Below are 25,410 nucleotides of genomic sequence, written 5' to 3'. Positions count from 1 at the left end.
CGCTTTGCTGAAGGTTGACCTTGTGGGTCCTTTTGACATGAGCTCCAAATCTAGCTGGCGCTGGGGAAGTGTGCTGCGGTCTTTATTTACATCTTTCAGTTGTGAATGAGGCTGGATCCCTCTCACAGCGGCTCCGGTGTCGTTTTCATCGGGCGTCATTTAGATAGTTTCCCAATTTTAAACTTGCTTATTGGTGCTCTCATTAGCTGTCAGAACGCACGCTTCACACACACACACTGTATATTCTGGGTATCAGACCAAGAGTGTAGGCGGGGAACATTTTCTCCCACGCTGTGGCTTACCTTTTCTTTCGTTTTCTTTATCATACTTTTCAAACAGTAGACGTTTACGACTTTGATGAAGCCCAAAGTGGAACAAGAAAAGATCATGGATTAAACTTGTTATGCCCTAAGAAAGTTCTATATAACCTAAAACACAACATACATTTTTCTTCTAGACTCTCTTTGGGGGGGATGGGTGAAGTTTCGGATTTTACACGTAAGCCCGTCTTCCATTTTGAATTAGCTCTATACAAGCTGTGCGGTCCCTGGGCCTTGCTAGTAGAAAGGACAGCCCTTCCCAGGGAATCACAGTGTCCAATTAGTGACGTTGGCTGACATTAATGAGAGGCATCGGCACCCTCCGTGATACACCTGCAGCCTGCTCTCTGAATCTATATTTTAAAAGCTAAGAATAAAGAACAGTATCACAGACACAAAACCAGAGCCCTCCAACACCATAGCGACTAAAGAAGGCACAGAGAAATGAATAAATCAGACAAGAGACCATGTCAGAGCCAGAAGCAAACTACACCTGTCAATCAGTCACGTGGCGACAGTCCGCTGCCGTGTTCTGGTCTTGTTAATGGGAAAACAGAGACCCTTCAGCCCTCACACCATACACAAACTGGTTTCTAACCGACACGGAGCTAAACAGGAATGGCAGCTCCAGCAAAACCTCCTAGGACAGGGAGGAAGACACCGTGTTCACTGAAGCAGAAAAACAACGGTTTCTGAAACGGGTGCAGAAGATGCCAACCAGAGTTTCCACAGAGTGATTTTTTTAAAAAAAAAAAAAATGGCAACCCAAGGAGGAAAATTAGCAGAGAGATCCAAGTAGACTCATCCCCGGAGAGGCTAATTCATGGCCAGCTGGTCTGTAAAGCAGCTTTGGTGTCATGGGCCTTCGATGAAATGAAAATTACAACCACAGTGCACAGTGAGATGCCTGCTTCTGTACACAGACCAGAGGCTGAAAAGGTCAGGCCCCCATCCTCTGCTGGCCAGAGGGCAGCCAGTCACCTCTGCCTGTGTGTGCATCAGCAAAAAAATAGACAGAGGAGGAAGTAGCATTGGTAGGATGCTACTCAGCAATGGCAATGCACAAACTACAGAGCGTGCAAGAACATGGATACATCCCAGAGACACAATTTGGAGCAAAGAATCAGGACGTGAAGAGCTTAGGAGAGCATTTGCCTAGCATGGATAGGACCCTGAGTCCAATCCCTGACACCACAGAGAGAGAAGAAAAGAAAAAAAGACACGAACAAAAGAAAGGAAGGAACGAAAAGAAAGAAGGAAGGAAAGAAGGCAAGAACACATCATACCATGGCATAGCACGAGTTCCAGTGTTCTAGTAGCATGAGACTTGACGTTAAAGTAAAGGCGAGTTGTGGGGGAGGGGGACGACCCACCAGAAGAGGCAGAGTGGGGCAGATTCTCTAAGGGAACGGAAAGTTCTGGAACAGGGTTTCGTAACCTGCGTGCTGTACAGGCTGTCCCGGGTACTGTGGCAGCTGCGGTTGACATCCATTAGCTGCCACCGTGTCCCCAGTCCTCTCAGATTTTTGACAATCACAGATGTCTCCAGACACAGCCAACTGTCCCTTTAAAGAGGGGGTGCAAAACTTAAGTGTCTTTGGTCTTCCGTCACTGTTTCATTGGTCCTGGGAGAGAGAGAATGGTTCACTCTGTGGATCATTCCTCGTGCTGCATACATCGCGCTGGACTTTAAAAGCTCTTACTTCAAAATAAAATAAAAACTAAAAAAAAAAAAAAAAAAAAGTTTTTCTAAACTTTTTTTAGAGCAAGCAGAGACAGTACGTACAGTAAACTTCAGTGTCTTGTTGCAGATGTTGTTGCTAAGGTCTTGGGTGGCTCAGGGTGGGTGCCCAGTGGAATCCATGAGAGAAGCCTGGTCCAGACTTCTGCTCCCTTGACTTTCTCAGCTATCCCTACTCCCAGATGCTTCCCACAGACACAGCAGATCCCAAAGACGGACTTCACGGCCGACCCTGCCGTGGAAACAGGTGGGTTTGGAAGACGCCGCTGTGGACCCACAGGGAGAACTCAAGCCCAATCATTGTGCAAACAGGATATTCGCTTGTGTCAGAAAGATCAAAAAAGGCTTGAGGTTTTTCTTCACAGCCTCAGCCTGCCTCCTTCTCCGCTCTCACTTTATCTGGTCCTTGCAGTGAGCAGGCGCCTCTTGCCCAGAAAGCAGGAAGACATGGCTGCGGGGGAGACGCAGCTGTATGCCAAGGTCTCCAACAAGCTCAAGGGCCGCAACACCTCCTCGATCCTGGACCCCCTTCTGGCCATGGGCTTCCCCACACATACCGCGTGAGTACCTGCAGCTGCCAAGGCCGGACAGCCTGGCTTCCCTGCCTGGGGTAGACCTCTCTGTTCCCCCTGCCATACCACTGGATAAGCAAGTGTTGCTGACTTCCTGCTAACGTGGTCACTTTATCGTGTGAGATGGTGGCTCCAAAGAGGGCCCCCTTCCTCCTGTTGATACATGAAATGATCTTGACCCTTGGAAGATTAGCTCCTCCCCCTGACAGACAGAGACCCTGAAATATGTGCACTTTAGGAGCCATGTGGGTCTCTGGCTACCCACTTGTGGGGTTTGGAGGAGAGCGCGGGCAGATCTAACTCTCCTGCGGATCACTGGCTCCGAAGGAGACAGACAGTTCAAGGAATCTAATATGAGCCTCCAGGGCTGGGACCCCTGAGAGAACTATCATTTGGGTTTCTACGCAGCCCAGGGAAAGCCATTTGTCTCCAGGGAAAGTATCTGGAATGTCCAGCGACCGAAGAGAATGAGTGGGCAATTCCGGGGACAGCAGGCTCAGCATCACCTCGCTCATCCAAGTCCCCAGGCTCAGAGAGGGCAGAGATGCTGCTGACCCCGGTCGCATCATCCACTGCACACCCGCTTCTCAGCTGCAGTCCTTATTTCCAGGGAGACACACGTAGGAAGCGTGCTACAGGGAGCCCAGGGCTCAGGGGATGAGCCAAGCGCTCCTTCAATGCCATAAAAAGACCCTGGCCACTGTGGAGGACATGGTATTGAAGCTAGTCTCTTCTGCTCCCAGTATCAGGGGGGCTTTGTTGCCACCAAATGGGGAACAGAACCCAGCCCGTCAGGAAGCCTTCGGTCACATGCTCACCATCCCACTGCAGACGAGAACACCGAGGTCTAAAGAATAGACTGTGGTGAGCCTAGATCAGGGACCGGTTCCCAACACCTCCCAGACCCACTCTGTTTTACTGCTCAAAATCCCTGCCAGCTTAAACAATAGACACCTGTGTCTTAGAGCGCTTAGTCAGGGCTCAGAGTAGGGCTCACCGCATGGCCTCTCTGGCATATAGTCCCTCCGGGTGACTACATCCTCACTGCTCTTCACACAAATAGCTGTAGTGCTGGGCAGCACTGCGTTGGGTTCCAGTGGGGACCACTGTGTCAGCCAATGATTGCAGGATCTGTGGCCCACTCTGGTCTGTTTGGCCCAGCTCAGCCAAATGCAAGTCCATGTATTTACATCCCAGGTCCCAGAATGAATAAGACATATGGAGCCATGAGGAAAGCAGCACTGAGCATTTGAGAGTGGGGGACCCAGGAGAGGGATGTGGACCAGTCTGCCCAGTGGTTGGGTAAGGGATACCTCCTGCTGAGCCATTGGGGTGGGGCTGCCTGTGTCCGGGAAGCACAGCCTGTCTCCGCTGACTTAGCAGGCACAAGTAGACAGGATTGGCTTTGTTGCAGAATAGCGGGGTGCAGAGAGAGAGAACAGAGGTCAGGTTTTGAGTAGGGCCCAGGAAAAAGAGGTGAAGCCATGGGAAGAGAGTGAGTGGGGGTTGTGGCATGAGTCACGGAGTCTCCTGGGTACCTGTCGGGAAGTCCAGCAGCTTGGCCCTGGTAGGACACAGCGTGGACAAGCAGCCACTTCACTACTAGATCTCACCCCTTCCAAGGGGAAAAAAAAAACACAACTGGGCCTTGACCATCCTGTGTTCACAATCCGCAGGCTCAAAGCGCTAGCAGCGACAGGGAGGAAGACGGCAGAGGAGGCCGCAGACTGGTGAGTGGGATGGGAGCTGCAGGCCTAGGGGGAGGGGAAGGTTGGGGTGGCACCACCTGGACTCTATAGCCCGGGTGGATCCTCTGAGAGCGATGCAGTATCTGTTGAAGTGAAGTAAAATGATGTCCACTCCCACCCAGCCCACTCTGAGCCCAGGGAGGAAATATAACTCTCCTTAAGACAGTTAAGAAGAGAACCTAGAGATTTTCTCACATAAAAGTCAGATTTGGGACTCTAGAAGGATCCTGCCCAGCATGGGTTCCATTCCCTAGCACAGAAGCATGCTCTCACACACACACACACACACACACACACACACACACACACAGAGAGAGAGAGAGAGAGAGAGAGAGAGAGAGAGAGAGAGAGAGAAACTGATTTAATCCAAATTTGACCTTTAAAAAGTTCTTGCTTATAATATATGTTAAATGAGTAGGAAGATGTCGTTTTTGTTGATATAGACTTCATGCTCTCAAGCCACTGAAGATGGGAGGAGAATTTAAACAGTTGAGAATCCCCAGAGTACTTCAGGATACACCTGGAAGAGGGGGGAAGGGGAGTAAGGAAATATGACCTTCCCTAACACCCATCCATCACCCTCAGCCTCCTGCCTGGGGAAAGGAGCACAGGGTTGGGGGTGGGGGGGATGCTTGTTCTTAGGAGCTCCTCCCACCCTTGGAGTAATTTGATGCCCTCCTCCCACCCAGCTGGGAAGTCCCTCCTGCTTTTATCTGAAGCATCCACAGTGCCAATCAAACAGTGAAAAGCAGATCCTGGATTTAGCTGTGGCTCCATGCTGAGGGCATGCCCTGAGAGCATGCATGGGGACCTGGGTTCTACGTTAGTCTCCTTTACTGTTGCTAAGATCAAATGTCTGACAAAGGTCACTTAAAGAAGGAACAGCTAGTTTGGGTGTGCCCCTCACCGTGGTGGGAAAGCCATCAAGGGCGAGGCTGAGGCAGCTGCTCTCTTCCTACCCACAGTGAGAAAGCTGGGAGGTGCCAGCCCCCCACACTGCTGGTGCTCAGCTCACTCTCTCCGTTTTGCTTAGCCCTATTCCCCTGCCCATGGGACGGTGCCACTCGTTCAGGTTGTGTCCTCCTTCCTCAGTTGACCCAGCCTAGAGGTTCCTTCATGGACGAGCCTGGCAGTTGGTCTTTAGGATTGATTCTAGAGTCTAACAAATGAACAATCAATATTTACCATCCCGGGTTCCATTCCCAGACCTACCAAAACAAAACAAAAGTTCTTCCAGCCCTGGGTAGAAGCCTGTGAATGGGTTTCAGGGTGCCGCGATCTAGGAGAACCTCTTCTTATAAGACCACAAGCCAAGGGTGCAGAGGCAGGGGACACACAGGCAGGGGTGCACAGGCAGGGGACACACAGGCAGGGGTGCACAGGCAGGGGCACACAGGCAGGGGCACACAGGCAGGGGTGCACAGGCAGTGGGCACACAGGCAGGGGACACACAGGCAGAGGTGCACAGGCAGGGGCGCACAGGCAGGGGGCACACAGGCAGAGGTGCACAGGCAGGGGCGCACAGGCAGGGGGCACACAGGCAGGGGTGCACAGGCAGGGGCACACAGGCAGGGGGCACACAGGCAGAGGTGCACAGGCAGGGGCGCACAGGCAGGGGCACACAGGCAGGGATGCACAGGCAGGGGTGCACAGGCAGGGGCACACAGGCAGGGGGCACACAGGCAGAGGTGCACAGGCAGTGGGCACACAGGCAGAGGGCACACAGGCAGGGGTGCACAGGCAGGGGCACACAGGCAGGGGACACATAGGCAGAGGGCATAATGGCAGTGCCTTCACCAGATAGGGGAATGCCCAGAGTCTTGGCAGTCTGACTGCAGACTAACGGTGGATAGGCAGGGCCTTTACAAGACGTGGGGAATGCCCAGAGTCCAGGCAATCTGGCCTCAGTGCCAGCCTCCAGATTCAAACTATACACTATAAGTCAAGCTCAGTGCTGGGAGGGACCTGGATGTCACCTGCCTGTAACTGCCTAGCCAATGAGACTCATCAAGGAAGGGGGATGAAGGCAGGTCCCCTACACTTAGCTGAGAGTAGTCCTGACATCTTACAGGAACCAGGGAAGCACAGATTAAGACACCATTACATCAAAAAGTAAATCAAGGGGGCTGGAGAGATGGCTCAGTGGTTAAGAGCATTGCCTGCTCTTCCAAAGGTCCTGAGTTCAATTCCCGGCAACCACATGATGGCTCACAACCATCTATAATGAGGTCTGGTGCCCTCTTCTGGCCTGCAGACATACACACAGACAGAATATTGTATACATAATAAATAAATAAATAAATAAATAATATTTTTTTAAAAAAAGTAAATCAAAGGGTGCTATTGCGAGAGGAAGAGGTGGGAGCGGCTCGCTGTGTTCAGTGTCTCTCAGCCCTGGGAACATGGGATACTGACCACCTAACTCCACGCAGTTTCACCCTCTGTATAAAGATCTTTAAAAAAAAATCAGATATACATGGAGATCTTGATCACTGTACTAGAAGCTTTGGAAAAATGAAAGCAATTAAAAACTGTCCCTGGATTTGGAAGTGGGTAAAAGCAATGTTCCATATGTGTAAGGTGGATCATGAGGCAGCCTTGGAAAGACTCACGCTGGCAGTGTACCCAGATGTCTGTTGTCCACATGAAAGAGCTCATGATTTTGACACATACACAGTGTTCCATGGACCTGCGGCAAGCACACCACTGGGGTGAACTCAGGAAAGGGGCCCCCAGGGAGTCAAGAGGTGCAGGCCCCATCCCTTTGCACATCACCATCACGGGAATTTGCTTACGCACAAGGTGTCGGCCCAGTGACAACACACACTTCCTAGCCTTAATGTGACATCACAGGCAAGGGCAGTCCCTGGGAGCTCTCCAAAGCTGTATCACAATGGGTGTGTGTGAAGGAAGTTAACAACTGCTTAGCTATTTATTGCCTTACAGAGATTTTTCCATGAAAACTTTGGCCTGTGCTTCTTGCTCTTCCGTGGGGAACAAATGTCTTGGAGTAGAATTATTAATTTAAGACCCTGAGTGTTTTTTTCCGCACATGCTGGCTGGTCACTCTGAGTAATGGTTGCACAGCTGAAGCCTGTGGTCTTGCTGCACTTTTGACACAATGGAAAAGGCCTTGACCCTCAGAAGCAGATGCCTATGCTAACTTGACCAATGAGAGAAGCTGTGTCTTTTCCATTTTTACCGGTGCTGTAGTGAACTTGTACTTGGTGCTGTGCACCAGTCTTGCTTGTATGTAGAGTGATTTCCTCAGCCAGGCGTGCTGGCTCACACCTGTAACCCCGGCAACGAGGAGGCTGAGGCAAGCAGAATCACCACCAGGCCTCCCTCCCTGGTGTGTAGACAGCGCTGTCTCAATAAATAATAAATAAACACTTTTTTAATCAAAATAAATAAATATTTCTTGAGTCAAAAGAAGACAGTGGCTTTCAACAAAATTTTGTCTAATCTTTTGTGGTTTCAATTTTTTCATTTAATCTGCAAGTTGGCAGTGAAATTAAAGTGTGAAAGTTTTCCCTGCATTTTCATAGCACAAAAGTACCTGTGCCAGGCCCCTCCTGAAGACTGGGGTCTGAGCCCCTCTGTCTTTGACGGCACTGGCAGACTCTAATGGGACTGAGAGCATGTGTGCATTGGTCTAGCCTAAAGCCACACAGCCCCACCACTGGGCACCACCTTGCAGGGTTGGCCACAGCCCTGACGTGTTTGTGTGAGATCAGCAGGCCCCTAACTTTGGGCTGGTGTCACTGCGGCTGCACGTGCTCCATGGAGACAGCTCCAGTTGGCATGACAGTGTTTTCTGTTGCAGGCTGCATGGCCACTGCAATGACCCTTCTCTGGATGACCCCATCCCCCAGGAGTACGCGCTCTTCCTCTGCCCCACGGGGCCCTTGCTGGAAGACCTCCAAGAGTTCTGGAGGGAGAGCAAGCGTCAGTGTGCGAAGAACAGGGCTCATGAGGTCTTCCCTCATGTGACACTCTGCGACTTCTTCACGGTGAGTCCACCCCAGAGGCCTTACATGCTCACCACTGCAGCTGATGTCAGCTGTCTCTGGTAACTAGGCAACAACAGAACATAAATGGTTTATTTTAATCAAGACATTAGCATAAGCTGGCTCCTTTGTGGGAATCTTCTCCCCCCCTCTGGACGACTTCTGTTCATCCTTCAGGTCCCAAAACATTTGAGAGTCTTCAGTTCCCCAGGCAGAAGGAGGTACAAGTACAACCCCAGGCTCTCTGCATCTTTCTGTCAGTTTCTCTAGGAGCACATTTGGGTGCTGTGAAGGTGATAGGCCCCTCTAGGAAGATAGATGCTGTCCTGGTCCTTGTCTACCCGGAGACTAGCAAAGTCCTCAACAGAACAAGAGCCCTCTGTGTGATGAGAAAATTGAAGAGTGCTGGTTTGGGCTGGACACAATCAGGGTTTTCCCTATGTCAGGGCCTGGCCCTCTGAGAAAACAAACAAACAAACAAACAAAAAATCATGGTAAAATCACCAGCCTCCTCAGTGAGCACTGACAAGGTAAGAGGATGCACAGATGCTGGACCAAGAGAAGAAGGCCTAAGGCCAAAGAGGAGAACCCAAAGCCATTTCCTCTCTACCTCTGCCTGGTGAGCTAGAACAGGGTCCACCTGCTCCTGGGCAGCAGGACAGAGACTTCCCCTGCCACTCCACACTGCTAGAGGAACATAAAGCACAATGTGCAAGGAAGAAGCTTCCAGAAGCTATCTCCTGGAAAATAATACCTCCCAAGCATCCACAAAGCACCCCTGTGCCCCTGAGACTGAGAGATCTCTGGGGACAGAACTAAACCGTTGCTTTCTGGAGGTCTGAGTTGGGATCCCGTGGGACACCGTGAGCTTCCTCAGAGTTGACTGTAGCTAATTTCCAGAAGGTAACACATTCAGGCTAAGGCAAGCAAGGAACACAGAAGGAAAGAGGACCGCCTCGGAAGGAGACAGGGAACAGTGACAGGGGAGTTCCAACCTAGGCACATAAAGGGGATCATGTTCCAGAAAGACTCATACCCAAGATGCCTCAAATAACCAAGCAAAAAAAAAAAATATGGGGGTTGATTGACTCTTTACTCTGTAGCTGTAGGGGCTGCACTGGGAGTATCCCAGAGCCTTGGATAGAGAACAGCCCACAGTGATTAAGCCTTGATTCTCAACAGGTGAATTAATTCAACAGCTCTGAGGACATGTATTCTCTGCTTCTCTTCCCTTAGTGTGAAGACCAGAAGGTGGAGTATTTGTATGAGGCTCTGAGGCGTGCAGGGAGCAGGATCCTAAACTCCTTCCCTGCCCTGGTTCCTCTTGTTCTCCATTCCTCCATCAGCTACCTCGGCTTCTTCATCAACGACAGCCCTGCTGACATCATCAGAGAATTCGCCGCAGCGTTTGCCGCTGAGGCGTCTGTCTTGGCAGGTAGGCTGCCCCAGCTATGGGCAGACACACTGTGCCCTTTGGGTCCCAGCAGAGTCATACCTACAGCCTTGATGGATTAGCTCCTGTCCACAGTGACGGCTCTTTAATGTCCGTCCTCCGAGGGATAGTTTGGTTTGTGTCCGGAAATGGCACACCAGTCACTCACAGCCTGTGCCCCCAGAGGGGTCTCATAGGCCTCGCCTTAAAAGGGAGAAGGAAATTCTAGGGGTGTGTCTCAGTTGGTAAGAGTACTTGGCAGGGTATGAGGGTTGATCCTCAGTGCTACATATCTCAGGCATGAGGTTCATATACCTGTAATCCAGAAAGGGGAGAAGTTCAAGGACATCCTTCACTACATAGCAAGCGAGTCGTACTTATATTACATGAAACTCTGTCTCAGAATGGAAGGAAGGAAGAAGGGAGGGAGGAAGGGAGGGAGGGAGGTAGGAAGGAAAAGGAAGAAAGGAAGAAGGGACAGAGGGAGGGAGGGAGGGAGGGAGGGAGGAGGGAGGGAGGGATAGAGGGATGGATGGAGGGAGGGAGGAACAAGCAAACAAAGAGAAAGAAGGATAAGGAGACTATACTGCCCAGCAAGAATCCTGTCCAGTATCCCTGTGCTAGGTTACACAAGGTTCCCTGCCACCAGGAACTTCAGAACGGGACCTTATTTAACAGTGGGCTCTTTAAAGACATAATTAGTTAAGATGAGGTCACATTGGAGGAAGTAACCCCCCAAAAACAAAACAAAACAAAACAAAATTTATTTCCTGAAAACAACACAAGGAGATACCAAGGAGGCCACTTGACCACAGAGGCAGAAATAGGCGGGATAGGGCCACAGCCAAGGGATGCCCGGGGCCACTAGGAGCTGGATGACACCAAAGGACCCACCCGAGAGCCTTCAGAAGGAATGTGGCTCTGCCCACACCTGGATTTTAAACTTCTGGCCTAGATTTCTAAGACAATACACTTCTGTTGTGCTACGCCACCCAGTTTGGCTATCTTGTTGCAGCAGGAAGTTGAGTGCCACGTTCACCCATCCTGGTGGCCTGAAACTGAGCATTTGCCTCACTGAATACTACCAGGGCTCTGATTGATAGGCCCCACTTCCCGGAGAGCTGGCTCTGACCTCTCATCCATCTCCTGAGCCTGAGCTCGTCCTTCCTGCCTTCCCAGGTCATGCCTCAGGCTGACCTGAGAGGCTATGAGTCCCTCCCGGGATGACAGCTCAGGAGTGTCCCGAGTCCCTCCCTGCCCACACAAGCCCTTCCTGTGAAACAGAACCCAAGTACACAGGGCAACGGAGGAAAAACAAAAGCCTGTTCAGAAGTCAGAATGACTCAGCCCTGGGTCTCTGGGGAAGCCAGACCAGGTCTTTTCCAGACCCTGCTGACTCACAAGGGGAGCCCACCCTCCCCAACTGCTAAAAAGTGTCACAAAAGGAATTTCCCGTCACCTACACACACCTTCGTGCCACCTGTCCTGGCTGCCTTCCCAGAAGCTTGGGGCTCAGGGACCTGGCCAGGGTCTAGCTGGTGCTAAAGGTTCCCCGTGTGAAGAATGCTGTGGTGTACCTAGCGTCATGTTGCCTTCCAGAACTTCCATTAGGGGAATAACAAGCCCTGTTTGCTTCCTGTCCTGCATAGAGAAGTGGCAAACAGTTTTAGGGCACTGAGAGTCCTCGTGGACTCCAGAGTCCCGGAACCAGCTATCTTTGTCCTAAGTCCTAGCTGTCATAAAGGAAACTGAGTCAGAGCATGGCACTCAATCAAGGCCCCTTGGTGACAAGGTCGAAAAAGCCTTGAAGTCAGGTTCCTCCACGGCAAAGCCTGTGTCATTCTTACGAAGACACTGGACAGTCTCCTCAGAGTCTGAAATGCTTTTGATCCAGCTGACACCAGACCTGGCTGTTCCCCTGATGCCAAGGTGTCCTCAAGGTCAGAGGCCATCACAAAGCCCTGGGCCTTAGCACTACCAGGGCCTCCGGGGAGGAAAGTCAAACAAACATTAGATGTGCTGCGGGTTTTACAGGCCATCACTCAAGAAATTTTCCTCCTGAGACTCTTCTTCCAGCAAAAGGCATTGGTCTGGAGTGAGGATAACTCAATGGGTGGAGCGTTTGCCTAGCAACAATGAGGCCCTAGCGACACATAAGCCAGGTATGGGAGTGCACACTTATGATCCTGGCACTCAGGAGATAGAGGCAGGAGGATCGGAAGTTCAAGGTTATCCTCAGCTACGTGACAAGATCAAAGTAATCTCTAGGACACATGCAATTCTGTCTCGAACCAAGACCTAGACCTAGCATGTAGGCCCTGCTGTTTGTGCAGCTGAGACTGAAGGGGCCATTGCTGCATTGCTATCATTCAAACTAGCTTGCAGACTAATCTCTGAAGACTTGGAACCACATCTCCGTGCCTACCTTTTGTTTTTCTTTAAAAACTCTACAAGCATCCAACCACATCCTTCCTAACAGGGAGAGCCCAGTCCTTGTCTTGTCAAGAAGCGCCAACACTAAGGAGCAGGCATGATAGAACAGAGGCATGACCAGAAAGGGTTTCTGCCTGGTTCAGGCAGGCATGGCTGATTCAGGAATAGGTTCAGCGCACCCCCAATCTCACCCAACATCCAGAATGGGTCCCCAATACCCTATGTTCATTTGACATTCAGCATCTTACATTTCCTTGACTCTACAGACTGCACCGTCAAGCCCTGCACCAAGCAACTGCACCTGACTTTGGCCCACAAGTTCTACCCTCACCATCAGAGGACCCTGGAGCAGCTGGCCAGAGCTATCCAGCCCAGTCACACCTGCCAGTGGACAGCTGCCCTGTACTCCCGGGACATGCGTTTTGTGCACTACCAGGTGAGAGGACCTGGCCTGGCTGGTGGGCTGGCCCAGTCTTCCCTGCTGGAATGAGGTGTATAAAGAAACACTCCTTGGCTGTCACTCAGTGCTATACCCCTCCCTGAAGGGAGGAGGGGGCTACCCTCTGCTGGATCCCTCTTTGTGTGCAGTTTAGAAGTAGCATTCCTTTCTAGATGAGTCATTTCAAAAGACAATTAAAGCTCTTACGTGGTATTAGAAAGGCCCATTGTCAAGATGGGTCAATCCATGGTTTGCTTATTCATTCACCCTGTGTAATGATTTTGGCGGGTTTCATTCGGAGGTTTCCTTTCCTAAGAGCTGATTAGTTGAGGAGGAAAGTATGCCACACAGGAAATAAGTATGAGGGAGTCTCCAAATTCCTTGTAGTAAGAGAGGTTGTGAAGAGCTTCACACCAAGGAAGGTGGATGTACACATTTGGTCACCCTGTAAGGTCTTTCCTATAAGAGAAACAGGGTGTGTGTGTGTGTGTGTGTGTGTGTGTGTGTGTGTGTGTGTGTGTAGATAGATAGATAGATAGATAGATAGATAGATAGATAGATAGATAGATAGATGAGTGAATAGATGGGTAGGTGGGTGGATACGTGAATAAGTGGATGGATGGATGGATGGATAAATGGGTGGAAGAATGAATGGGTGGATAGATGTCCGAATGTATGGGTAGATAGATGTATGGATGAAGGAGGAATATGTGGGTGGGCAGGCAGATGGATGAGTAAGTAAGTGGACAGATGGCTGACTGGACAGATGGCTGAATGGATAGATAAATGAATGGAAAAGTGAGTGGTCAGATTGATGGACAGACTGATGAGTGAAAACATGGATGGAGGGATAGATGGATAGGTGGATGAATAGATGAGTGGGAAATGGTTATGTGAGTGGATGGACAGATGAATGCATGGGTGGATGGGTGGCGGGTAGACTAAAGAATAAACAAACATGTCAGCAGGCAGATAAATGAATGGGTAAGTGGGCTGGTGGATGAGTAGGTAGATGGGTGCACAAAAGGATGGGTGGAAGACAGACGATAAATTGTATTGGTATTTGGCACTGTACTACACTGTTCCACGCTGGTTCCACACTGTGTATCATAGGCAAAGGCACGATGGGGCTTTGGAGACATAAGACCCATCAGAGAAACCAGAAGGCTAGGCAGAAGGTGATCTATCTTCCTACTGCTATGGCTCCCCAGCCAAACCCTCACTAAGACCTGGGTCTACCGCCTCCCTTCTAGACCCTGAAGGTGCTGTTCCAGTACAAACCCCAGAATGCAGATGAGCTACTCCTCAGTCCTGGTGAATACATCTTCGTGGACCCCACTCAGCAGGAGGAAGCCAGTGAGGGCTGGGCCATCGGGATCTCACATCGGACTGGCTGCCGGGGCTTCCTGCCGGAGAACTACACCGAGCGAGCCAGTGAGGCTGACACCTGGGTTAAGCACAGGTGAGAACTGTCCTCCCTCTGTCAGCTATCACCGGAAACAGTGAGCTTCCAGATGGTTCTGTCCTTAGGAAAACAGTCCCCATACTGACCACGTTATCCCTCTGTGCGCATGGTAGGCGTATGATCTATTTATGGTTTCTGAAGATAACCCTCCGGAAATCAGATTGCTTCAATTACTCTCCTGAGATAGCTCTGTGAAATACTTCCTTTTTATGAACACCAGACAGTGCACACAGAGGTCAGAACTGGGCCTCATAGTGTTCTAAGGAGGGTTAGCAATTTTCTAGTGTTCTAAAAGAAATGACACAGATTTAACTGGGTCCTCTGCTCGGGGTCCTATAAGGCTGTGATCCTGGCATGGCTGGCACTGGGGTCTCAGCTGAGGCTCGGGGTCCTTCCCTGAGCTCATGTGGTTGTTGGTAAAAATGTATTTCCCGGAAGCTGGCATACTCTTGATGGTTCATTTCTTCTAGCTCCGTTTTCCGATCTCTTTATTTCAGCATCTAGCACCATCTGTCAAAGCTAAGGATTTTCAAAATGATCAGAACTAGGGTGGTGGTGGTGGTGTTTGAAATGTTTTGACTCCTCCCCCATGGTACCTGTCTCCTCTCCCATTTTACTATGAGCGAAAGGGAGAAACTTGGTGATAGCTTTGACCCTGTGCTTAGAGTTAACCTGAGCTACTTAACCAACTTCACTCTTTCCCAGTTCTGTTCCCCACAAACAATGTTGCTAAGCATTTTTCTGCAACGCAGGGATCTTTCCCCAGCTTCCTATGTCTGTGTCTCAATCCTGTGGGCATCCCTGGGCAGCAGCGGTCGCCTTCACACTCTGTGTGCACTCTGCCAGTAATAACCATGACTTTTCAATTGCTTTTTCCCTGTGTGAGTGTTTACAAGCGCACAAGCATGTGTTGTACCTGCGCACACTTTGCGTGTTTGTTGGACATTGTCTGTGGACAGATTTTCTAGCCTTGCTGTATCTGGGGAGCTTTTTCCTGTCTCTCTTTCTGTCAAAGCTGGCTCACGAGGCAAAAATGTGGAAACCCTACAAAAACCATGTTTTATTTATGTGCCTATTGGAAGCTGGATAAAGAGTGTGGTAAAAGTTCTGGTAGCTAAAACTTCTGTTTAAATTAAATTAAGAAGCAACGTACTTTGAATATTTGAAGCAAATGATTGATTTTAGTCATTTTTACCAAACCATATTTTAAAAGTATAGCTGTGACTGGCAGAGGCTCATGGGGAAAATGACTAGACTTGGCAAGAAGTTATTACTTTTTAAAAATGGAGTTTTTTTTTAAAAAAAAATCGAGTGAGATCAGATGAGTTCTATACTACTGTTTCTTCCTGTTAATTAAGCTTACATTTGGACTGCATAACAAACCAGGGACAGCATTTGTGCCCTTAGGCTACCAAATGCAGTTGACAACAGAGTAGGTTCCCCACCACCCCTACCCAGGCAGGATCTCATGTAACCCAGGCTGCCCTGGGGCACACTAAGTTGCTATATAGCCAAGGATGACCTTGAACTTCTGATCCTCCCGCCTCCATCTCCAGAGTACTGGTATTACAGTCCTGTGCCATCACATGGGTTTCATGTATGCTAAGCAACTGAGATAACCATGGATTCGTATATACGCTTATGAATCTGTTATATACTCTGATATATAAAATAGCTTTTAAGATGCATGGATTCAGCCAGTTCTGCAGTGGGCCATTCCATGTCTTCTTAGTCTCATATGCTAATTCATAAGAGCTAAGGAGCACACCTATAAACTCGGGAAGGAAAACTCAGCTATGATTCCAAGGCTTTTATATCAATTGTCAGTTCATGAGCCACAGTCACACGGGCCTGTAGAGAGAGCTGAACACACCCTCCTGTGAAAGCTGAGCTCCCAGCTTGGGTGGTGAAGGGGAGACCAATGTCACAAACTCAAGGAAGCTTTTTACTTCCTACAACGCCACACGATCAGTTCACTGCTTTAGAAACAGGTAGCAGAACATAGGACCAGAGATGTTGGCATCAGACTCCAGGAGGCTGGGGGTCCTTTAGTGCCCCCCCATCCTTTTCTCCTTGCTAGGGCAGAAAATCTCACTGTGGTGGAGAAACCATCAGGCAAGGAATAGGTCTGGATTCTGCGGCTGCCGTGGCTAGCAAAAGTTTCACTTCCCTTTCCGTGTGTCACCTGCAGAAGGGTCCCGCCTTGTGACCCTGACCTTCCCACGAGATCAGATTCTGTAAGGAACCAGTGTATATTCCAAAAAATTGCAAGAAAAATCAAGTTCTGGCTGAATGCTATGGTGTACCCGATGGGGTCCCCCCTAATCAGAATCACCCCTTTCTCACAGGATAGCATCAAGTCCCCAAGCTGACTGAGGGGTGACTGTAGGCTGGGTTGGCTATGGTTTCTTTTTTTTTTTTAGATTTATTTATTTATTATGTATGCAGTGTTCTGCCTGCATGTATCCCTGCAGGTCAGAAGAGGGCACCAAATCTCATTACAGATGGTTGTGGGCACATGTGGTTGTTGGGAATTTAACTCAGGACCTTTGGAAGAGCAGGCAAAGCTCCTAACCACTGAGCCGTCTCTCCAGCCCTGGCTATGGTTTCTAAAGCTGCTAAACATTCTTTTAAACATTTAAAAATTGGGACATGGTGATGCTCAGCTTTCACCCCAGTACTTAGGAGGCAGGCAGACTTCCAAGTTCCAAGGCAGCCAAGGCCACACAATGAGACACTGTCTCAAGAGAGGTTCCGGTATATCTGAATATGTCATGAAAGTGTTAATCACTGGGGAACGCAGTCAGACAACTGTGTGCACAGATAGTTGGCCTGTGGGCAGACAGCTTGTTGTATAGGCATTTGACATATATCTCTCAAGGCCAAGGGCTCACACAAGGCTTGCTTGATACAAACAGCAAGAATCACTGGTAAGCCACCGCCAGAGAAAGATCTGCAAACCACGTGGAAAGGCCCCTTCCAGCTCAGAGGTCACCTTCCCAGCCCTGAAGATGTCTGCCATGTGAACACATTGTAACCCACCAGCACCCGTGTAACTTCTTCGGGTGGCTACAGGATTCTGAAAACCCAGGAGTCCTGACCCAGCACCCACCTATTACTTAGAAATCACCTGTTACTGGAAGGTGGGTGTGGTGGGGAGGGCACACTCCTGAGCTACCTCCGTTTCAGGCATCTTCACAGGGTGTGTATACAGCCTAGCTAGAGATCACAGAGACAAGAGCTAAGAACTAGAGCCCAGGAGGACCTGAAGCTGTCTTCCGACCACATGAGAACAACCCATCACAGAAGACATCAAACCCCACGAAGCAAGCTGGTGGCAGGAGTCTACTACATAGCAAGAGCACCGTTGCTGGATGAGAGGTGGCCCTCCAAACATACATATGCTGAAGCCCAGATGGGCTTTTTTTTTAAGAAGGACTTTTAAATTAAGGTAAAACAAGGTCTTACTATGATCCCTTACCCAACCTTATACTTTGTTCAGAGGAACAATCATCGAGGACACAGGCGGAAGATGCCATCTTATCTTCAAGCTCAAGACAGAGTCCCCAGATGAATCACAAGCCCCTTGACCTTAGACCTCCCAGTCTCCAGGGCAGAGAGAAAATGAAACCTGTTCTGTAATCGAAGCCCCAGTCTGTGTGACAGTAACCCTGGGACACTAACGCGGTTGACTTTGTCTTTGAAATGACTCACACCAAGGTGACCCCCTTCTATGAACAAAGGGGAATGGAAACCTCGATTTCTACAGCACAAGTTAACCACTAAGGGGCTCTCTTAGGCCCAAGAGATAAACAAAACTGACAAAAATGTCACATGCCCGCCCTCTCTCCCTTCCCCAGCAATGCTTGCCTTTTTAATGGAAAGACAAGCGGAGACTTCCTCTCTGACTGTAAAGTTCACAGATGTCACTCAGAGATAATAATGGCTTTTCTGTCTGCGTCGTGAGCCCCGGTTACACAGGTGTCCCTGCCTTGCCCTCAGGAAGAAGAAAGCCACCAGCACTTCCTGTGTCGGGATGCTTCCGCTGTACCTGCTCTGTGTGCCGTGCTTGCTGCAGAGGGGCAGTCAGTGGCTCTAGTGTGCGTCACTCTCCATCTTCGGGACCCACTCACGACTGCATTTCAACCCACTGGTGTCTGCAGTATGAGAATGCATGACAAAAAGTCCGTGTCATGTCTTTTGGGCTATGTGCCCAGCCTTTAATGACTGAGCCATCTCTCCAGTCCAAGACCATCCGGAAGAGTCCATAATCAAGACAGGACAGGACGCAATGACAGGCTCAGAGGACTATAACATGTGGGTAACCAAAAAATACATGATAAGACTAGATAGATGGCTCAGCAGTTAAGAGCACTGGCTGCCCTTTCAGAGGACTGGGGGTCAATTTCCGGCACCCACTCTGTGGCTCACAACCATCTATAACTCCTCACCCAGGGGATCTGATGCCCTCTTCCAGCCTCCATGGATATCAGGATATCATGATGAACAGTGAAATTACCTGGCACAAGTGAGAAGGAAACATGGAACACGCAACAAACCCGCTTAGGAGTTTATTGGTTGGGTGGGTACAGACCTGGTGAGGTCAGTGTGCAGAGAGAGAGCTGAAGATGGCGTGTCCAGCTTTTAAGGGCTGCCAAGCATGTGCGCACAGGGGGATGACGTGGTTACAGCATACACAGATGATAGATATCACACATGCCTGCAAGGGCTCATGCAGCTGCGTCATACATAGGTGATGCAACCATGCCACATTTGGGTCACGCCTGAGGGCTTATCTGCACATGTGTGGCCCTGAAACCTGGAAGTGTCAGCCATATTGTGGCTGAAATCATAACATTCCACCCTTTTGTTTATTATAAAAATTTGGAGAGTTTGGGATCTTTAATGGGTGGGGATGGGGCGAAATCTGGGGAGTTTGGAGTCTTTAATGGGTGGGAATGGGGCATCATAAGGTCTCTAGTGACTGCTTCCTGCTGATTTTGTGAGCATTGGAGAGGTAAGATGCTCGACCATGTCCTGGGGTGGCTGATTACTTTTGTGTTTTTTTCCGGGCTCTGTGGAACTGGCTGGCTGGCAGCTTGGACCTCACAAGATGCTGGAAAGGCAGAAAATTATGTCTGGAAAAAAATTTAGATCCTGGTGATTAAGGGAGGAGAGTCCCAAGATGGAAGATAGAAGGGGGATTTTGGTGGGTGAAGGAGGGAATTTCTCAGGGGTTCCCCAAGACCAGGAATGATAAGGGAAGAATTAAATGATACTTATTATGGACGAGTCTGGTCCGTTTAGATAGGTCCAATTGGCTCCCTGGAGTTTATGAAAAAAAAATGTTTGAAAAGAAATAAATTTTAGACATATTAAAAGCTTATGATTGCAATGGTATTGTGTTGAAACAAGACAGTGGGGAGGAGGGAGGAAAAGAAGGGGGAATTATTGGAAAGGGGAATTATTAGACCCCTTAATGTTTTACTTGAAGCAAATCTTAAGGCATTTGTTCTCTTTAGCATGTATTACCTAACATCCAGGGGACACTGCTGCAGTCAGCGATAAGCCTGTTTTATTAGTCTGTTTTGTGAGTTTTTGGAGTCTGGGGCTGTGAATGTCCCCAAACTCATTATTGTTTCTTACCACTGAGCTTTTGGCAATCCTTGTACCTCCAGCTCTATGTCTAATGATGGTCCCTGTAATAACAGCTGAGAGGTTAACTGGAAATTTAAGTGTGACATTGGAGATATAGAGAAGTTGGTAAAGCAGATAGGAGAGAGAGGAAGAGGGAGAGTATATGAAGTTTTTGGCACAGGAGGGTTGAGTGCGGTGATGAAACTTTTATTATTCTAGAACTGGAGAAATAGTGGCTGATCTTGGTGTCCTCTGGAACTTAAAGGAGCAGGGCCCTGTTTGGGTTACCGTATACGAGGGGGTATCTTGAGCTGGAAGAGTGAAAGGTTTAAGGAGAGACAGGTGGATTCAATGAGAGAGTCCCTCAAGCTTGGCAGCTGTGGGAGTTACAAGAATTACTTTAAAGGGGCCCTGCCATTTAGGGGAAAGGGGTGAGGGGCATTGGTCTGAGGGAGAGAACAGTATCTGATCTCCTATTTTAATCAGCGGTGGGCATGAATTGGGCACATGGTTGAGGGAATGAGTAGTCGGTAAAATCCCTTAATAGGGAGTGAAGATGGGATAACAGCGGAGTAAGCAGGTGATCAGGAAGGGGAGGGGTTTAGGTGAGAGGCCGGGGGTTAAAACAGGCCACCCATACATGAGTTCAAAGGGTGAGATGGAAAGGGGGCTTTTGGGGGGAGCCCTAAGCCTAAGAAGGGCCAGAGGCAAAAGTTTTATTCAGTCAAGGTGAAGCTCCTGTGACATCTTAACAAGAACATTTTTTAAGGAACAGTTAGTTTGTTCTACCTTCCCTGAAGACTGAGGATGGCTTGGGATATGAAAATGCCAGGGAATGTTAAGAGCCTTAGATAAAGTTTGAGAAATCTGGGAGGTAAACTCTGGGCCATTATCCAACTGAAGAGAGGTTGGTATTCCCAACCAGAGGATAATTTCTCGGAGAAGAACATCAGAAACTGTCTCAGCCCTCTTGCTAGTGGTAGGAAACGCTTCAATCCACCCAGACATGGTGTCCAGCAAAACCAGGAGATATTTAACTTGTCTGACTGTGGGCATATGAGTAAAATCAAGCTGCCAGTCAGTTCCTGGAAGGGAGCCCCTGGCCTGGTAGGTGGGAAAAGGGAAGCTATGATATTTGATCTTGGGATCTGACTTTTGACAGATTTTACAAGAGGCAATGATAGCTTTTAAAAACTCTAAGTCCTTCAGGGGTGAGTTGGAGGTGAACCATGACAAAATGAAATAGCTTTGCTATTAGGATGAAAGAGCTGATGTAGGTAGGACAGAATTTGCTGGATGTCAGGGTGTCTGTGAGAATGTGGGCTGTACTGTATGAACCCCTGAGGTGACTGAGGTAGGTTTGGGCTCTGGAACGCTGCTGTTCTAGCTGCTTGGTCAGCCGGTTATTTTCCTTGGAAATAATGGAACTGTCAGTCTGATGAGACTGACAGCAAATAACTCCTATAGCTTTGGGGAGATGGGAGGCTTTTGACAAGTCCACAATGTAACCTGAGTTAGTTACGGATCCTCCTTTCGCTGTAAGAAGCCCACGCTCCTTCCAGACAGCTGCGTGGGACAGGAGGGAGAATAGGAAAGGCGTATTTAGAGTCTGTGTAAATATTTAAAGATTGTCCCTTTGCTAACTGGAAGGCATGGGTAAGGGCTATTAATTCAGCCTGCTGATTAGTGGTATGGGCAGGGAGTGTCTGTGCCTCCACCACCCCAGAATCTGACACTATGGCATAGCCTGCTTTATAAGCTCCTTCACATAAAATGGAGCTGCCATCTGTGTACCAGGTATAAGTGGCCTGGGACAGTTTGTCCTCCTGTATATGTGAGGGGTGAAGTGGTAGATCCCTTAAGGTTTCTATGCAGGAATAAGTGTTAGATTGAGGTAGGAGATTTGAGATATTAAGGGGTGGTCAGAATTGAAAAGTGAGTGTGTCATAGTCTACTATGGAGGGAAAGAACTCGGGATGTGGGTAAGGTTTGTAAGCCTTTGTAAGTTAAGAGATGGGACAGATTGTGGTGGGAGAAGACAGTGGTGGGCGACCCAAAGATTAGCTTTTTTGACTCATGAGTTAGAAGCTCAGCGGCCACTAAAACACATATGCAGGGTGCCCAGCCCTGAGTGGTGAGGTCCAGCTTCTTTGACAGGTATGCAAAGAAAGGTCCCAGCTGATGTCCTAAGGTCCAAAGGGTGTATCCCTGCTTCTCTGTTACATAGAAGGAGAAAGGACGAGTTAAATCTGGGAGGTGCAAAGCTGGAGCCTGGATAAGGGCCTGCTGGAGTCTCTAGAAGGGATGGAGAAGGGGCTCATGCATAGAGCCCAGAGCTGGCTCGTATAATGGGCAGGCGAGGAGAGAAGGAGAAGTAGGCCCCCAGAATTCCCTCAGTACCGAGTATGTGGCTCCATTGTCCAAGAGAAAGGAGATGGGTCATCCTGATATCGTGATGTTTACCCGTGGCTCCCTGTTACAGATGACGGTTGTGGTTGGGACACAGCACCAATGAAATTACCTGGCATGAGTGATAAGGAAACACCCCAGGGCAGAACAGGATGCTATGGAGCCCACACTCCTATGCAAGGCGTCTGTCTGAGCAGGTTCCCTGTCTGAACCTCTCCTTTGAAAACGGCTGTGACTCTGGCCCCAGGTGGTCCTGAGTACTCCCCTAAAGCCAGCTCAGTGGGGCCATGTGCATCTGTATCTCACTAGAGGAGATCCAGACTTACAGCAGGCCAAGGGGGACTTCACAGACACCCCATCTCATTAAAGAGCAATTCACCCTTTCCTATCGCTCAGCTGGAAAGCCTAGAGCTGAGTTTGCCTACGTGTCAGTGGTAAATCACTTGCCTAATGAGTGAGGCCAAGGTGTGGTCCCTAACACTGCAGAGAGAGGATGTGGGGGAGAGGATGATGATGGAGGGGGGCAGGGGAAGGGAAAAGGGGAAGAGAAGAGGAAGGAGAGACATCTGGTGTGGAATCCTCCTCATTGCCCAGGCTCTGTATCCAGTTTGTCAAGAGTTGCTGTTCACACAGTCATCAAATCTAACTGCGCCTTACACTCCGAGCCTAAACCTCATGCGAACCTGTAGTATCTGGGTTCTGCACCCACGATCGCTGCCTCTCCTCCCTTGGCTCATTCTTTTCCAGTCACACTGGCCTCTGTTGCTCCTCAAGCCCTCAAGAGAGTTGAGCCCTTGCACATCTGCCCCCTCATTCTGCCCCTGCATCCCCACCTCCGTTCCCATCCACTTGCTGTGTCACCCACAGCCCTGAGGGGCTGGGAGAGTTGTCCCCACCCCTGCATAGCCAGAAGCTCACTCAGCCAGGCCACCTCTACCTTATCACAACCCATAATACTCTACCTCTTGTAACTCAACTATGCAATCTGCTGTTCCTGGAGAAGTGGGTCAGAGTCTAAATATGGGTGGACGTGGAGGAGATGAAGTGGTTGAAGTCAGTGGCTGACGGGATCACGGGTACCTTTTCTTTTTCCGTGTGCCACAACCATTTTCCATGTTTCTAGTAATGACTAGAATCAAAATGTTCCTTGTCCCTAAAGAAATTGGAGAGTCACCCTGCTGGGTTGACAGAAAGTGAGGGCAAAGGTTCCCAGATACGGAGGGTGGCAGGCAGGACTGCTTACAGAGTCTGAAACCCAGAGGAGCCCAGAAAGGCTGTCTAAGAACTGCATAAGCCATTAGCTGTCACTGGGGCTGGCAGTTATATTTGAATCATTTACAGAAATTTCCTTGTATGAAATGGCTTCTGCCCTGAGGAAAACACTTCTTTTCTATGCCAAGGAGGAATCACATGACCATTGTTCTATGTTGCTCATTCACCCTCCTCTCTCTTGCCACCCACCTGTTCCTTCCAGACAGGAAGGAACCCTGTGAGCACAACACCCCTCCCTGTTTCATGTCTTGGGGTTCTCACTCCAGTTTGCTTTGGCTCTCCCTCGCCCCACGTGTCCCCAGAGCTCCCAAATACCTGTCTACCTTGTGGCACTTTAAATGATTCTCAGTTTCCTGGTTGCCTGGTAAGTCCTCAGCTGCCATCAGTGCCCATTGCCCACAGAACACACACCCATGCCTCCACAGAATGTACCCCCATGCTCCCACAGGATGCACCCCCATGCTCCCACAGAATGCATCCCATGCTCCCACAGAGCACACCCCTATGCTCCCACAGAACGCACCCCCACACCCCTACAGAATGCAGCCCCAAGCTCCCACAGCTCTTGAGGGCATCTGGCAACCATTACAGTATCCCAACTACTTCCACCAGAACAGGTGGTAAACCGGAAGACGGTGTATGAGAGAAAAAGAATTGACATTTACCAGAGGCACAGAACCAGTAGGATGCAGAGATGGGGGTGGGTCAGACAGAGGGATCTGCTAAAATTTTGATTGGCAGATCCAAAGTCTTCATGGCAGCCCAGCAAGTGGGGCCCAGGAAAGACCCGAGGGCTACAGCTTAAGTCTGAAGGTGGCCTAGAGACAGAATCTGCTCTTCCGTGGAGACCTCCATCTATCCTGTTGTAAGAGTCTCCCCATACCCTACACATGTGGGGTCTATTTTATTCAAGGTCCACTGGCCTCACCACTAGCATCATCTAAAAGGTAGCTTCTTGGCAATGTTGAAAGCGTTAAGAGTTTGGCACAGTGGCGCAGATCTGCAGACCCAGCTACTTGGAAGGTTGAGGCGCAAGGCCGTCTTCACCAAGAGTTCGTAGTCAACCTCGCCAACACAGAGAAACTGCCATCTCTGAAATAACATAACATTTGGACAACACCTGGGCACGGTGTTGGGGCATCGTGGTGGTGCTAGAGCGATGGGCTTCAGTGTTATGTCCTAAGCACTCTGCTGACTTGACTTTATTTCGTGGTCTTGATCCTCACTGCAGAGATTGAGGCAGATATTCCCAGGAACATCCATGATCAGATACCATGGTGACGACATGTTATGTCTCTATTCACTGCCTCTCCTCTTCCCCCACAGGACATACACGTTCAGTCTAGCCATGGACCTGAACTCCAGGAAGGACGGTGACGCCAGCAGCAGAAGAAATGGGGCGTTCCAGCCTCCATCAATGCTGAGGAGCATCAGCAGCATACAGGCTCTGCAGGTAACAGACCCTGGGGTTTTTCTTGTTTGTTTGTTGTTTGTTTTGCTTTTGTGAGTAAACTGTGCTTGCTGGTTTAGCACCCTGGTAGACATGACTGCCAGAGTTTGACTTTTCTCCCAAGTGAGGATGGACCCCCACACATAGGCGCCCCTCCTGAAGAATGATATACCACTGCTAAGGCCCCTCGGACTACTCTGCAAAGCGCAGGACTCCCCAAGAGCACAGTAGGCCTCTGCCCTGGGACTGTGTGGTGCAAAGGACAACCCAAAAAGAAGGCCATAGACACTGTCAGGGAAGAATTCAAATAGAATAAACTATGGCCCCATTGATTCAACCGGGTAGGGGTGGAAAACATTATAGAAGACTGCCTCTTGTCTTCATCAGCTTCCCAGTGTTGCAACAGAATACCTAAAATGGCCAGCTTCACAAAATGAAAGGTTTGTCTTGGTTTGTGTGTTATGGTCTTAGAGTCTTCAGTA

At 49.4% G+C, this 25,410-nt stretch overlaps 1 protein-coding gene across 1 annotated transcript in view; it reads left to right on the top strand.

Annotated features, from left to right (window-relative positions):
• The first annotated feature begins 2,437 nt into the window (after positions 1-2,437).
• Positions 2,438-25,410, top strand: part of Ubash3a (ubiquitin associated and SH3 domain containing A) — a 35,634-nt gene continuing 12,661 nt past the window's right edge. The window contains exons 1-7 of the mRNA XM_048451282.3: positions 2,438-2,621; positions 4,310-4,363; positions 8,208-8,394; positions 9,628-9,826; positions 12,523-12,692; positions 13,949-14,157; positions 24,805-24,931. Of these exons, the coding sequence (XP_048307239.3) occupies positions 2,509-2,621; positions 4,310-4,363; positions 8,208-8,394; positions 9,628-9,826; positions 12,523-12,692; positions 13,949-14,157; positions 24,805-24,931 (1,059 nt within the window). The 5' untranslated portion in view covers positions 2,438-2,508. The remainder of the gene's footprint in view (positions 2,622-4,309; positions 4,364-8,207; positions 8,395-9,627; positions 9,827-12,522; positions 12,693-13,948; positions 14,158-24,804; positions 24,932-25,410) is intronic.

This window comes from Myodes glareolus, chromosome 18, assembly GCF_982192425.1.
Source record: "Myodes glareolus chromosome 18, mMyoGla1.1, whole genome shotgun sequence".
Lineage (NCBI taxonomy): Eukaryota > Metazoa > Chordata > Mammalia > Rodentia > Cricetidae > Myodes > Myodes glareolus.
The sequence above is the reverse complement of the archived record's forward strand: the minus strand, read 5'-3'. Positions and strand labels throughout refer to the sequence as shown.